This window comes from Delphinapterus leucas, chromosome 1 (assembly GCF_059928025.1).
Source record: "Delphinapterus leucas isolate spDelLeu-1000000601 "Yukka" chromosome 1, BTC_Dleu_Yukka2, whole genome shotgun sequence".
Lineage (NCBI taxonomy): Eukaryota > Metazoa > Chordata > Mammalia > Artiodactyla > Monodontidae > Delphinapterus > Delphinapterus leucas.
In genome coordinates this window covers 102040270-102055302 of record NC_143129.1, presented here as the reverse complement: position 1 = coordinate 102055302, position 15033 = coordinate 102040270, and the positions used below count along the sequence as shown (strand labels likewise).

Below are 15033 nucleotides of genomic sequence, written 5' to 3'. Positions count from 1 at the left end.
AAATTACTGTGGTTTTTCCATCTCTCCTCTTTGTTGTGGCATTGCCTTAAATTTGATGCAATTTTCCAGCTAAGGGATACTAATACTATCAAGAACATGAGCTCGGTCTCAGTATTGAACTACATCTTTGTCATTCTTTCAGCATTGGTATTCTTCTGTTCCCTTCCCAGGGGGACTTGGGAATGTTACTTGACAAAGCATCAAATTGTTCTGAGGTCAGCACGGTTCAGGTGATGCCTAAATTTACATATAAGTTATTTAGGTACACACGGTATTTGCAGATAGAGCTGAAGGTTGTTCAAGCTTCTAATGTTAAATAGTGGTTTACATTAATTTGCTATATAAATCCTGCAGCTGTTTTTTGTTTTTTGCATTACGCGGGCCTCTCACTGTCGTGGCCTCTCCCGTTGCGGAGCACAGGCTCCGGACGCGCAGGCTCAGTGGCCATGGCTCACGGGCCCAGCCGCTCCGTGCCATGTGGGATCTTCCCAGACGGGGGCATGAACCCGTGTCCCCTGCATCGGCAGGCGGACTCTCAACCACTGCGCCACCAGGGAAGCCCCTGACAGCTGTTTTTGACTCTCCATTTGAAAGGATTCTTTAAAACACAGAACTTCCTTTAATCTCGAATACATTGGAGTTATTGCCTTGGTTGTTCAACTTAATTTGATACTTTTTTTCTTATATAATGTCAACAATATGCTAAATCAATAGAAAAGGATCTTATTTTAATCTTCCTCTAGTTTATTTTTGGCCAGCAGTAAGTGCTTTTTGTATATGTATAGAGGCTTATCCAATTAAAAAATTATCCAATATTTATATGAGTGTCTACCATAAGCTCAGTATTGTTTTAGTGGAGGAAGGTAAGACAAAGATGTGTAAGCCATTGTCTTCCACTAGATTGAAAGCTCCATGAGGGCATCTTCTGGCTTAGTTAATCTTAAGCCATCATTTTCTGGTCCTTCAATCTGTCTTTGTACTGCTGCCAGAGTATGCTTAAAATTCTAGTTTCTTAATGTTATCCTTTGCTTCCAAAGCTTCTCAGTTGAAGAGTAAAACTAATTATTATCAGATTTTTCTCTTTTTCCTTGAAGTTCTACAGTTTCACCATAATATATCTAGATATTGATTCATTATAGTTTGTCCTTTTTTGGCCTCAGTGTGCTTTCAGTCAAAGGGCTGATGACTTTTTCAATTATGGAAAATTGTCAACCATTATCTTTCTGGATAATGCTTTTTGGCCTTTCCTCCTACTCTCTTCTTTTGCAATACGCCTAGACTTATGTTAGAGCATTTCAATCTGTCCTCAGTATTCTTGCCTTCTATTTTATGTTTTGAAATTCCTATTGCTCTGGCTGTGTTCCTTTTTTTAAAAAAAGTTTATGTATTTATTTTTGGTTGCATTGGGTCTTCGTTGCTGTGCGCGGGCTTTCTCTAGGTGCAGAGAGTGGAGGCTACTCTTCATTGCGGTGCGGCGGGCTTCTCATTGTGGTGGCTTCTCCTATTGCCGAGCACGGGCTCTAGGCGCGCAGGCTTCAGTAGTTGTGGCGCACAGGCTTAGTTGCTCCACAGCATGTGGGATCTTCCCGGACCAGGGTTCAAACCTGTATCCCCTGCATTGGCAGGCGGATTCTTAACCGCTGCCCCACCAGGGAAGCCCTCTGGCTGTGTTCTGATTGACTCTCTCCTATTATTTTCCAGTTCACTAATTCTCTTTTAACTGTGTCCATTCTGCAATGTATCCCTAACCTATTTACCTTTTGATTTCCACAGCCATAGCTTTCATTACCAGCATTTATAATTCATTCTTTATGATAGTCATCTGTTCTCATTGGACCTGCCTATTTCATTTAATAAATTCTTATTCTTTTTATGGCTATTCTTCATTTTCTCACCTTGAGGATCTCAGATGATAAGTTGTTTTGAGATTGCTTTGTGATTTGCCTGTTGCTTCAGCCTGTGAGAATTTGTCTCCTGATTGCAGACTTTGTCAGTTCTCTTGGTGTTCACGTTCCTTGTGTGCTTTAGAATTTTCATTTGTAGAGTCACTCTGGATGAGAGTTTTTTGTTTCTCTCCCCTCTCTCTTTGTTTTCCCTGCCTCACCTATTGGCTTTCTTCTTGGCTCCACTTGACGCCCTAGGTATTCCAGTCTAGAAACACATTCTTCATGTCCCAGCTTCTCCTCCCGTGGTGAGCTCGGGAGGCTGACTTCTCAGGCAAGGATGCAGCTGTGCACAAACCTGGCCCAAGGCATTGTTTGTGGCTTCCCTTGGCCCCTTTCACAGGTGGGAGAGCCTGACCCCAGCCTCAGATTCAGGCCAGCAGCTTTTAGCCTGTGTACCCCCAGGAATGGGACACCTGGCCACCTCTACCAGTTTCCAGCTCTGTAGCCAGTGGCCTACCACTGTGTCTTAGTTCATTTCTGGGCCATGAACATGTTGATCTTACTTTTGTGTCCTGTTGTGCCTTTTCTTCCTCACATTTTAAAAATATTTGATTTATACCCAGAGTGGTCATTTGGAGCATAACTTTCAGCTCCATCTTGACATGAAGTAGGTTCAGTCTCTGGGGTTAACCATTCAGGGTCTTTTTGAGTCTTCCCCCCACCCTCATTTCAAATTCATTTCCCTTCACTCCTGAGCATGATCCTTTTACTTCTTCTATGTGGAACTTGAATATTCCCTGCTCCAAGGGCCTTCGTCCTTTTCTTCCATGCTATGCTCCCAACCTGGTTCACCTTTGCTTTCAGACTCCTTCCCTTCAGAAGTTAGCCTAAATCCTACTTCCTCCTCTGTGAAGCCTTCCTTGGCCTCACCCAACTATAGCAGTCTTGACTTTTTCTTAATTTGTCCTCTCTGTATTGGTCATTTGGCCTTTATCATTTCTGTTTCGTATTGAGAGTCACCTTTCCCATGGGTATACGCCTTGGATCCCCACTGAGTTGGTTGGTAAACTTGAGGTTAGAAACCGTGGCAGCTTACTTTTATTAACTTCATAGTATCTAGCATTGGACTCTGCTTACTTATTTGATTATTGGTTTATTTATTCCATATTGTCGTCTTTTCTAATATTGAGTAAGTCATTTATTTCTTCCAAAAATTTGAAATTTACTGTATGTGTGTAAGGCGTTTAAACCAGAAAGGCATGTTTTTATTGCAACCCCCTATTACACACAGACACACATACATGCAGGTGTGCATGCATGTGCAAACAAGCACAGATGTCCCATGCATGTTACTTGTAAAGTCATTGGATCTGCCCCTGATAGAAGAAGTCTTTGGTAAACGACACAGGCTGTTTGCTGTTGAATATCTGAACTCACAGGGCTGATATGTGTGAGAGAGAACCGTTTATCCATAGAAGCAGATATTTCTCTCTCTTGGTCAGACTATTGTGAAACCCTCAGTTCCGTAATATTAATGACTTCATCATCTGTGTGGGCTTTGGCATCCTCAGGTTCAGTCTCTGATTGAAAGTTATTAGATGAAAAGAAAGGACATAAAAAACCAGTATGTTAGTGAGCTCAGCTGCTATAACAAAATACCCTAGACTAGCAGCTTATAAACAACAAATTTATTTCTCACCATTCTGGGGGCTGGAAGCCAGAGATCAGGTGCCAGCATGGTCAGGTTCAGGTGAGGGCTCTCTTCCGGGTTGCAGGCTGCCATCTTCTCATTGTATCCTCACATGGCTGTAAGAGAGTGAGAGAGCTCTCTGGGTCCCTTTTATAAGAATACCAATCCTGCGGCTTCCCTGGTGGCACAGTGGTTAAGAATCCACCTGCCAATGCAGGGGACATGGGTTCTAGCCCTGGTCTGGGAAGATCCCACATGCCGTGGAACAACTAAGCCTGTACACCACAACTACTGAGCCTGTGCTCTAGAGCCCGCGTGCCACAACTACTGAAGCGCATGTGCCTAGAGCCCGTGCTCCTCAACAAGAGAAGCCATTGCAATGAGAAGCCCGCACACCGCAACAAGGAGTAGCCCTCGCTCGCCGCAACTAGAGAAAGCCCATGAGCAGCGATGAAGACCCAACGCAGCCAAAAATAAATAAGTAAAATAAATAAATTTAAAAAAAAAAAGGAACACCAATCTCATTCATGAAGTCTCTACTCTCATGACCTAATTACCTCCCAAAGCATCTGCCGCCTAATACCATTGTACTGAGGACTTTGGCTTTACTTTTTAGCTACCAAGCTGCTGCCAGCATGTGTGACAACTGTAACATTTTTCTAATCCATATCATCATCCTCATCAGTGATTTACTGAACACCTCCTATGTGCCTCACATTGTATCAGGTGCAATATTTATGCATCATCTTATTTATTTAATCCGTAATTGACAGATGAAGAAATTAAGACTCAGAGAGGCAGTGACTTGCTCAGTCTCACAGCTACTGTGTTTTAAACTTCCTTAACTTCAGTGATCTTTGCTTTTATTCACTTGGAAATCCGTTTCATGGATCTTCTTATTGCTTAGAGCATTGCTTCTGATGTCTTGAATTCTATAAGGCCCATATCAAACATACCGCCCCCCCCCCACTGACTCTTCCCCATGACCTCTTTATGACCCTTGCCTGTTTCCCTTCACAGTTTACTTCCTTCTGTAGCCCCATAGTCATTTCTGCTTCCTTTTTCCAACATTCAGAGAATGTTGGACCTTTTTTCTGTAGCCGCTTTATCACTGGCCTCCCAAATTAGATCAGTTCAGCCATCTCATGTCTGTTTCTAGTCTCTCTCTTCTGAGCTCTGCTGGAGAAAATCCCAACTGTGCCAACTGACTCCATTTCAAATGAATTTCTAATTTACCCTGACCCTTCGGTGCTCATAAGTAGTTTGCTTATCCCATTTGGCTCCCTTTCTCTTCCCCACATTGGCTGTTCCGAAGCTTTTTCACGCTCTTCATCAACACAGCCCCTCCAACCTTAGTTAACCTGGTCCTGAGTTCTCCTGAGAACATAGAATTTTTCAGGAGTAATTCCTCTTCACTGTCCTCTTCTCTACCTCAGAGTGTATCTGCATCTGACGTGTCCTTTTATTCCTTTTTTATAAAAGGAGCCCTACTGTTTTCCAGTGGTAACCCTACCTGCCTGAACTATTCTTTCCAAACTGTTCCTGGGAGTTGCCCTATCCACATCCTTTCTCTGCTAGATCTTCAGTGTCTTACCGTCCATTTGCCTGTCTCCTCACCTGTGAACAGGTACAGAGTGGTACCAATTTCTCCCCTCAGTTCTGTCACCTATCATAGTGTCTCCTTTATGGACAAACTTGGACAAGGGAGGTGGCACCACAGTATGGTGAAAGTCTGTCGCACAGGCTGCCATTGACTTCCTTCAGCCAGATCTGATGATCTCTTGTTAGTCCTTCCTCTTCTTAGTCTTCCTACAGCATTTGACTCTGTTGGCCACCCTTTTCTCCTGTTATTTTTGGTCTCTTGAGTTTTGGAATATTATTTTCCCATTTCTCCTTTTCCCCCCATTAAATAGTTACCTGTTTGTCTTCCTCTACCCGCCCCTTAATGATTTTTCCTAAGGCTCTGATCCTGGTCTGCTTCTCTCTCTGGGTAATCATCTCCTGAGCATTGAACTTGCATTTCTAACTTCCTGTGGGCAGTCCTGGAAAAGAATACATGCTTTTTCAGTTGTCTACTCCTCCTTTTGTTTCCTGGCTTACTGACTGCGATCTTTATACATCCAATCATCCAAGCTAGAAATTTGGAATGGTCTTTGACGTTACTTCTGCCTTCCCTGTGCCACATCCAGCCACTAAGTCCTAGCAGTTTTCCCTTTGAAATGTCCGTATTTTGTTTCTCCATTCTTATCACTGCTGCCTTCATTGAGGTCTTCGTGGACTACTGGGTTAGCATTTTAAATTTCCTCCCTGCCTTCAGTATCTCTTGCCTTTAAACTTTCCTCTGTACTGCTGCCAGCGCTGGATGTCTAAGGCACAGCTGATTAAATCATTCCTGTGTTAAGAGTCATTCATCGTCTCCACTTTGCACACAGGGTCTGGTCTGGATCCCTTGCCTGCCCCTCGGCGCCCTTCCCCATCAGACCACGTGCCTCCCGCCCTGTCTTCTCCAGCAGCTCCACCCGGCATCCTGACTGGCGTTCTGCCTCGTGCTGAGCCCCTAGCACAAGCAGTTTACTCTGCTTTTCCTCCTGTCTCTGCTTGGTTTTTTATTTCCTGGCCTGGCTCACTAGTTATCTTTTTGATGAGGCATTTGTGACCCATCCAGGCAGAAAGCCTTGTCCTTCTCATCTCTCGTGGGACTTTGTTCTCACCCTCTGGTTTCTCTCATAGTATAGTCAGCTGTATGTGATTCTCTCTCTCCTCTGCTGGCTTTTAAGCTCCTCAGAGGCATCTTTGTTTTCTCAGGTTCCAAAGTGTGGAAAGCACCTAATAAATATTTATTGAACTAAACGTTGGATAATCTATCTAGGTTCATGAAAGTTAAGCAAAGGGCTAATTAGGGGCCCATAATCATTGCAAGCGCAGGAAGCACTAATAAAAAGCAAACAACTTCTCAGCTTTAACTTTAATATACAGCAATCTGAGAGTTTTGTTTTGTTTTTTTCTACAAATGTGGCTTTATTAAAATAAAAGAAAATACATTTCAACCAAGCTTGCATCAATATAATTTTGGTGTTCAGATGAACTGAAAACACGCATGTAATGGTTGGCTGAGTCAAATTGAGTGTCAACAATCTGTCATCTAACAATTGAGCTCTTTGTGATTGTTGAAGAGCACATATTAAGTTCCCCTAGAAAAAAGAATCTATTAAAAGTTATGCAGGAAGGTGAAAGAATAGTTTGTATAGCATTTTAGTTAACCAAAATTGCATTGTTAAATCTTAGGGTCCCTGAAATGCTTAGAGAGCACTGTAGAAAAATACTTATACCTCTTTTGAAGCTGATTTTATCACAAACCTGATTTTATCACAAACCTTAACCTAATATGATGCCAATAAAACCTTATCCAGCTATGCTTCTCCTGGTGTTATTGCAGAAGTATTATCATGTTAGCAGAGGCAAATACTTTCAGTAGTATTGTGAAACCACATTTGTGGAAGTATGTATCAATGCACGCATTTTGTGTGTTTTTAACTTACAAACGTTACAACTGGAGACTCCATTGCAAAGCCATAAAAGACCCAGGAGTATAGAGGCAGTTATAGATAAATTTATTTTTCACCAGTGTTTATTTTTTCCTCATTTGTTCATTAAAACTTAAAAACACTGGAGTTATATATAAGAGACCATATTACCAAACATGTGTTTCTTTCCTTTAACTATCAGTGATGCCATTAAAACAAATCACTTTTTAAAAATTGAAGTAGAGTTAATTTACAATATTGTGTTAGTTTCAGATGTACAGCAAAGTGTAAAACAAATCACTTTTTTGCCTCTGTAGGTGCTTTTTGCTTCTGTAGTTAGAACTCAAACCAAGGTAACTAGTAGACTATTTTTTTCTTCCTAAGGGACTTGGGAAAATGGGGAAATGCAGGAAAGAAAAAGTCAGTGTGACAAAAGCACACGGTGATTTTGACCTACTAGGAAACCAACACTCCAGATCATAGGGTCCTTTGGTCCAAGTTGTTTGAACACTAAGACATTATCGCATTCATTTGCTCGCAAAGACCTTAACTTTCATTATTCTTTACAATTTGCTGTTTTTGATAGTTTATAGTTTTATGTATTAACTATTTGTACAGTATTTATATCAATAATTATTAGACATTTTTCTACCATGATTAGGTAACTGGGCTGTTTAAAAAAGAAACACCCCCAGAATACCTAAATTTTTAATGTCACTACCTACATCTGCCAAAACAGATAGTAGCACATTTCCAGAACAGAACAAATTGTCTTGATCTCCTTACCTAACACTGTGTTTTGTGTCAAATCCAGCTGCTTTCAGAGCAAGAATTCTTGCTGGAAGCTTATATTTTGACATAAAAATTTTGGGGGCTGCAGTGTAAGGTAATTTTATCCTTCATTTGCAGGCTGAATATTGCTGTGTTACTAGTTTAGGGTGTTCATACTGTAAAAATACCATATGATCGTGATAAACTTGATCTGGTCTTAACTCACTGTGACCCAGTTGAACCTAATGGCCACATGAACTTGAATTTTCTATTAAAGAAATTAAAATCTCTTGGTTATATAAATAAGTGCTACTTTGTAAAATAATATTTACACCTCAGGTCTCGCTTCCTTCATAACCATATCATTGTCATTGCTGAGGGGTTTTTTTTTTTTTTTTTTTTTCAGATACATTAGGTATCAATTCTATGGCAATGATAAAAAAATTGGCTAAGCAGAATTAAAACTTTAATCAGAATATTTAAACATGAGTGTTCTTATAAAGAAAATTTCCTTATAGAATATTCCTGAAAATTCTTTTGGATTCAGTTCTATTGAAAATCATTTAAAAATCATATCTCCTTTGCAGTAATAAATAGTACCCTCTCTTTTGTATGTTAGTATTTCTTTGCTTGCTCAGGATCATACCCTGCTCATTATTTGTCTGTGTCATGTGATAGAGAATGTTTATTTGAATATGTAGTGAATCACAGGACAAATGCTGGAAGCGTCTTGAGGCATTATATTGTGGTGGCTAAGAGTTTGGGCTTTACAGCCAGACTGCTGGAGTTCAGATTCCTTCCTAGTTACATGATCTTGGGCAAGTAACTTTACTGCTTTGTGCCTCAATTTCCCCATCTGTAAAATGAGTTGTTCAGAGCGTTTAATGAGTTAATACATATAAGATGTTTACAACTGTGCCCGGTATGTAGAAAGTATTCAATAAGCATCTTTTACAGAATAATTGACCTGTTAAGTAGTATATCTAATGTACCAAAAATTCCAGTTAGTTGTACTTCAGTTAATCTATTTTTTGAATAATAAAATCAATAGCAATAATGATATTGTTTATGGAGTACACAGTGCATTTTCATTTTTACTATAAAAATTAAAAGTGCCAATAACTGGGATATTAATAACTTTAGGATACATGTACATTTGGAAAACAAATGAACCAGATACCCTGAGTACAACCCCATTATATAAACACGTGGTGCCTGAAATCTGAATTTCTGTCACTATTGTTTCCCCAGTGAAAAGGCCTCAAAATATTAGTTATACTTTTCAAAAATGATAGGTCTTGTAGATTTTAACAATTCTCTTTCTTCCCTAAGTCCAGTTACATTAAGATTTTTGTTTTAGACTGAAAATGAAAAGGGGTTAATTTGTTGCAAAACACTGATGTCGGAATAATTTGCTAAACCCGTTTTACTGATCTCTTATTTTCTTTAATTTTTTTTACACCATATAAAGAAACCATGGGATATGTTTGGTTTCGAGAATTTTGGTATCATATTTTTATCCCACAGTACCTAATATATACATACTATTGATGTTCAATAATTGTTTGTTGAATGAATTAATCAGCATGACAGAAGTTTCATTCTTTGGCCAAATCATGTCTTCATTCGTTTACAGAGACCTGCAGAGAGAATTAGGCAATGTAAGTGAGCAAACTGGGTGAGTGGCAAAGGAAGCAGTAAAGACTGTGGTCATCTGAATCTGAAGGCTGGATTAAACACCAGCCAGAGTTTCTGACCTCTGCTGTGTGCAAGGAAAGGCTGTCTGCCAGAGACTAATGAATATATACTTCACATGAATGATTGAAATCCTTAGTCTAATATTCTAAACTATTTCCATTTTCTAGTTCAGTGGGTATCATGATTCCATAAAATAAATAAATACATGTACACACATATTTACCCCCTATATATTGACGCATAATGTAAAACACTTTAACCTGGAAGAAAGTTAGTTTAACAAAGGTCACTTGTCTAGTGTCTGTTCATTTGCTGTATTTCTATTTATTGAGAGTTGATGGAACTTTAGAGGTGCTTGCAAAAACAACTTTGTTGTAAATTTTCAAGCAATCAGAGGAGCTTTATAATTTATGTTAGTATGAATAACTTTTCTAATTAGAACAAAAGCGAAAGTTAAAATATTCCCAAGAAAGCATTGGCCAGTGTATAGCATGCATGTGTGGCATTTTTGCTGCTGGGGAGGCCTCGTGGCTCTGCCCTCTCTGCAGAGATTTCAGAAGAAACTGGGAAAAAGCACCTAGAAAAATGATAGTCCACTTTCAAGCTCTAACTGCTAGGATGGTAGCTGATGTCCCACAAGTTAAATGGGCTTCAAGGCATTGGACCAGTTTCACTGGACTTTCTCAGAGTTTTACCTCTTATTCTCTCTGTGAGTTCAGGTATATTTACATTATAGTACCCTAAGTCTTGATCATCTCTCCTGTTTTGAAGCCTTGACATAAACTACATGCTATAGTGAGAAAGCCAGTTTGCCAAACCTTTTCCTTTTTTTCTTCCTGCTCTTAACATTTAACCTCTTCCTTGAAACTTGCAGCCTCAAGAACGCACCTCCCTGCCATGACCTTCCTTTTCCACCCCTTGCCTAATCTTTTGCTTGTGCACAATGTTACTGTCACCCTATGTATGTTATTATTTAATGTTGGCACCTTTGTCTTTTCACTTTATGTCTGTGTGACAGTGTGGTCTTTTGCCCTTTGAGGGCAAGGACCATAACTTTTGACTCACGGTGTTGATAGATACTTATGTAGTAAATGGCTGTTGATAGGGTATAAAGTTCACTGGGATTTTGAAGCTGTTCAAAGATAGTTTGAATCCTTTTGTAAATTATATGCAAAATGGACAGATTCTTTTTTACTGATACCCATACTATCAATACAATGGACCATTCTCAGAATTGATGACCTATTAATAAAATGCTGCAGATAAATTTGAAAAATAATTATTGGAGGAAGAGAAAAGGGCATTTGGTAGCAAATCAAGTAAACTTTATTTTTCTAAGGTATTTGACTAGAAGAATTATGCAGAGAAATTGTTAATGTTTAGGCTGATTTATGTTTCTTCTTTCTAACTGCTGTTTGCTGCTCAAAAATAACTGTTTGGCAGATTTTCTCTACCTGTCTTTATCTTTTCCTGGTTTATGTCTATTGTCAATGCATTCTGATTACATATCTGAAGCATGCTCCTTTTATATGTTCTTATCTAATGTGATGTGGGATGTTGCATTATTTATTTTTCTTGAAAGTTGCCCACTGTTTATTATGTTATGACTGCAAGACTCTTCTACACAAAAGCTTTTTGGGTCTTAAGATCAGATTTCAAAGCTATAAGTGCTTTGTGTCCCCCCTAAGTGGAAAGGATTTATAAGGTATTTATTATATCCATACATCCTTAAGGAATCTATTTAAATGATGGCTAATTCTCCTGCATTAGAAGCATTAACATTCATTTGCTATGCATTGCATTAAATAAAAAGTATATATATTCCTCAAAGTATACTCTAATAATCTTCTATTTAGTTACAAATGTCATTTAGTACTTTTGAGTAAAACTCAGTAGTATTGTACAAAAGCTTAAAAGCAAGTTTAGTGCTACCTACCAATTTCCAAATAATACTTAATTTTTAATCACTAGTATTAAATTAGTAAGCCTTTTAAAATATAAAGTTTTCTTGCAATTACTTTACCTAATTGAATATCTCATTCTTAGCAAATACTTCGTTTCCCTCATCTTTTTCTATTCTTTTCTAGTTTATTCATTTATCTTTTACATAATAGACCCAAATTGCCTTGTGTTGAAGAAAGAAGCTGCATAATGTACAAGAAATTTTGTGTGTGGTGGAATTTAACCTCAGTTTATGTCTCTCCCCTGCACAGTCCCTTCAGTCTGAATATGTTCATTACTAAGGCCTTGCTACTCCGGTGAAAACTGTTCTACTCTTAGACACAATTGCTTCATCTGGACGAGCAATGTAGAGAGAAAGCAGCTGCTTTTGCCAGAAGAATATCTCTGCCTTCTTACCTTAAATTAAAGAGAGCACTAAGATAAGACCTTCATGAGACTTGAAACCAGAAAACTCTGGTTAATGACTACTATAAATGCACTGAAACTATGTTTATGAAGATGTCAACCCTTTTTAAGACAGTTTTCATGTTGAATTTGGTATTTTGAAAGGTTATTTTTTAATGTATTTCATAATACATTTGTTATTACATTTACATGTACAGTGTTATGTATGTATTGTGAACTTTAAAAGACTATTTTGATAAATTTATAAATATATAAAATTATGTAAAAACTAGACTATATTTTGACTTAGGTTTTCTTCCTGTTTGCTACCAAAAATTTGTATTTTGAATTTGTTTAGTATGGTTTTATCTACAATGAATAAATAATTCCTCTTTATTAAGAAAAAGTAAGGGAGAAAGTTTTTAGAAAGTGATTTTTCTGTTCCCACTATGAATATGGCAGAACAGTTCATTCTTTTGGGAAGTCAGTCTAACTTAAGTTTATCCGAGTTTATCTCTAGCAAGAGTACAGTCATTTGATATGGCTTATTTAGACCATTTCATTTCCCTTTGTTTTTGTTGCTGAGCCATTTAGTTTTGCATCTTTGGGGGTTTTAACAAAATTTAACATCCAGCTGAAGATCAGAATTCATCGAATATTTCTTCTGAAAGAATGGTTTTGCTCTATGAAATGACTCTACAGTCCAAATGCTTTTCTTTCCTCCTCTCAAAAGAGTTCGTAACCCAATTAGAGTATTCTGGTTTTTGGTACGAGGTTTTTGCCTGTATTCACACATGGTCTGGCACCAGTTCTAAATCAATGAAGAGAAAAAAAACTGAAAAAGATGCTGCTAAGTAGTTCAATGTATTAATAGAGGAGATAAGTTTAAAACAGATCACAAACCCCTGACACACAAGCTAGCATATCTGAAACCTAACATGAAAATGAAAGGACTCCTAGGTACTTCACAGCCCTTTCACGTAAATGTAATCTTATATTTAGGCTCCAGAAGCCTGTAAGCTTCTTTTCCTTGGGGAGTTGGGGAGTCTTTGATCCTGTTTGTTTTCCATGCTGCTTAAGAATGGACTACTCAGAGACAGTTCAGTGGATTCATATGAAGCGCTTTACTCTCAACCATTGAGTTATTTATCATATATTTATTAGAAGGGGGTACATTGAGACTATTATACATGCTTCATCAAACATCTTGTTTATGTTTTACATTTTAAAAAAGGCATTTGAATGAATGTTTGACTCAGGTTCGTTAATTTAACCTTCAAAAACTGAAGTACCAAACAATTGCACTAAACTGATGAAAAAAAGGAATTGTATGTTTTAGGAATCAAAAATTAAACTAAGTGGAATTAAACTGTATACCTTTTCTAAAGCTAAAATAGTAAAATATTTTATTATGAGTTATTGTAAAAAATGATTGGTTAATTGTATAGGAAAATGATAGTATTTTTTCAAAATTATCAGTGAAGGGTAATTCAGATGATATTTGAGAAGTGGGGGAAAGGGAATCATAGTGACAGTTTTAGTTCTGTGAATACTAATTTATGTGCAGCTACTAAATGATTGTAAAATTGACTACTGTAAATTTTTCATAATTATGTGTGTATTTAGTCATATGTATCTACATGGGTATGTCTTAAAATTATTTATACACATGTGCATACATAGACAAACCAAGAAGTATATGTGTATAATATAGAAAGTATATAGCAACGTGATTCTACTCCAATAATAAAAATTGTTTGACATGTATTTTGTTATGAATAGTTTACCTTCAAAAAGATATTTTGTTCTATTTTAAAGTGTAGAATAATACACTGCTAATAAATAATAAAAGTTTTATGCAATTTACATTCTCCCTGGCTTTTGTAATTTGGATTTGGAGTTATCAATGTACTGAAGTATTTTTATAATTTTATATTTAATCCACTCTGGTTGGTGCCTTACGAGCTTCTGAAATTCTCTGTTGCAGGTTTTTAGTTTATCTTTTATAGACTTTCCAGGTTGTGGTCATTTCCTGAAATACGTGACAGTGAGCACAAAGAAATCTTATACTTTGAATTTCACAAGAGTCAGGTAATGTCAGGCTCTTACTGTCTTCCTCTATATATAATTTTCCTTTTTGTTAATAAAATACTGTTCATATCAGTGTTTTGGGCCTGCTTGATCATTTATGACTATCGTATGATACACTAGTCATCAGTTCCTTTTGAGAAAGAATAGCTGCTTTTTTTTAAAGGAGAAATTATAGAAATAAGTCAGATGGCACAAACCTCGCCACTGTTGGATCTATGCCCTGAAGAGCTGGCGTGGGAGGGAGAAGCTGCATTATTTATTGGAGATATTTTATGTATTCAACTAGATCTCTTTGGGTTGTGATGTTTCTGAGGTTTTCCCCTTCTCTTTTGTCTTCTGAAATTTTTCAGAACACATAGGAGAGATTGTGGGTGGGAAGATAGTTTCAGTTCTTGAGTTGGGAATCTGCCAATTAGCTGTTCTCACAACACTGCATGAGACAGTTGGAGTACCGAGGTTGTCATGGGACCACACCTTAGAGAAGGAGGTTTCTTATGAATTCATCAACCTGTCTAGAAGGGCAGAAAATCAGATTTAGTTCTTACAAAAAACATAGTAGAAAAATCAGTTAACTAGATCCAATAAATTTCTCACCTACCAGTCATTGAGTTCGCATGGTTTTGTTACCCTTAGATGTCAAATGATTTCTTTCTTTCTTTTTTTTTTTTTCGCTGCACTGGGTCTTTGTTGCTGCGCGTGGGCTTTCTCTCTAGTTGTGGCGAGCAGGGGCTACTCTTCGTTGCGGTGCGCGGGCTTCTCCTTGTGGTGGCTTCTCTTGCTGTGGAGCACGGGCTCTAGGCGCGTGGGCTTCAGTAGTTGCAGCATGCCGGCTCTGTAGTTGTGGCCTGTGGGCTCTAGAGCGCAGGCTCAGTAGTTGTGGCGCACGGGCTTAGTTGCTCTGCAGCATGTGGGATCTTCCCGGACGAGGGCTTGAACCCGTGTCCCCTGCATTGGCAGGAGATTCTTAACGACTGCGCCACCAGGGAAGTCCCTGTCAAATGATTTCTAAATCTCCAAACACACCTGG

At 38.2% G+C, this 15033-nt stretch overlaps 1 protein-coding gene across 1 annotated transcript in view; it reads left to right on the top strand.

Moving 5' to 3' along the window:
- The window catches only part of CDC14A (cell division cycle 14A), a 184039-nt gene extending 169961 nt beyond the window's left edge, over positions 1–14078 (top strand). The window contains exon 16 of the mRNA XM_022584226.2: positions 11783–14078. Within this exon, the coding sequence (XP_022439934.1) occupies positions 11783–11812 (30 nt within the window). The 3' untranslated portion in view covers positions 11813–14078. The remainder of the gene's footprint in view (positions 1–11782) is intronic.
- Positions 14079–15033: the final 955 nt, after the last annotated feature.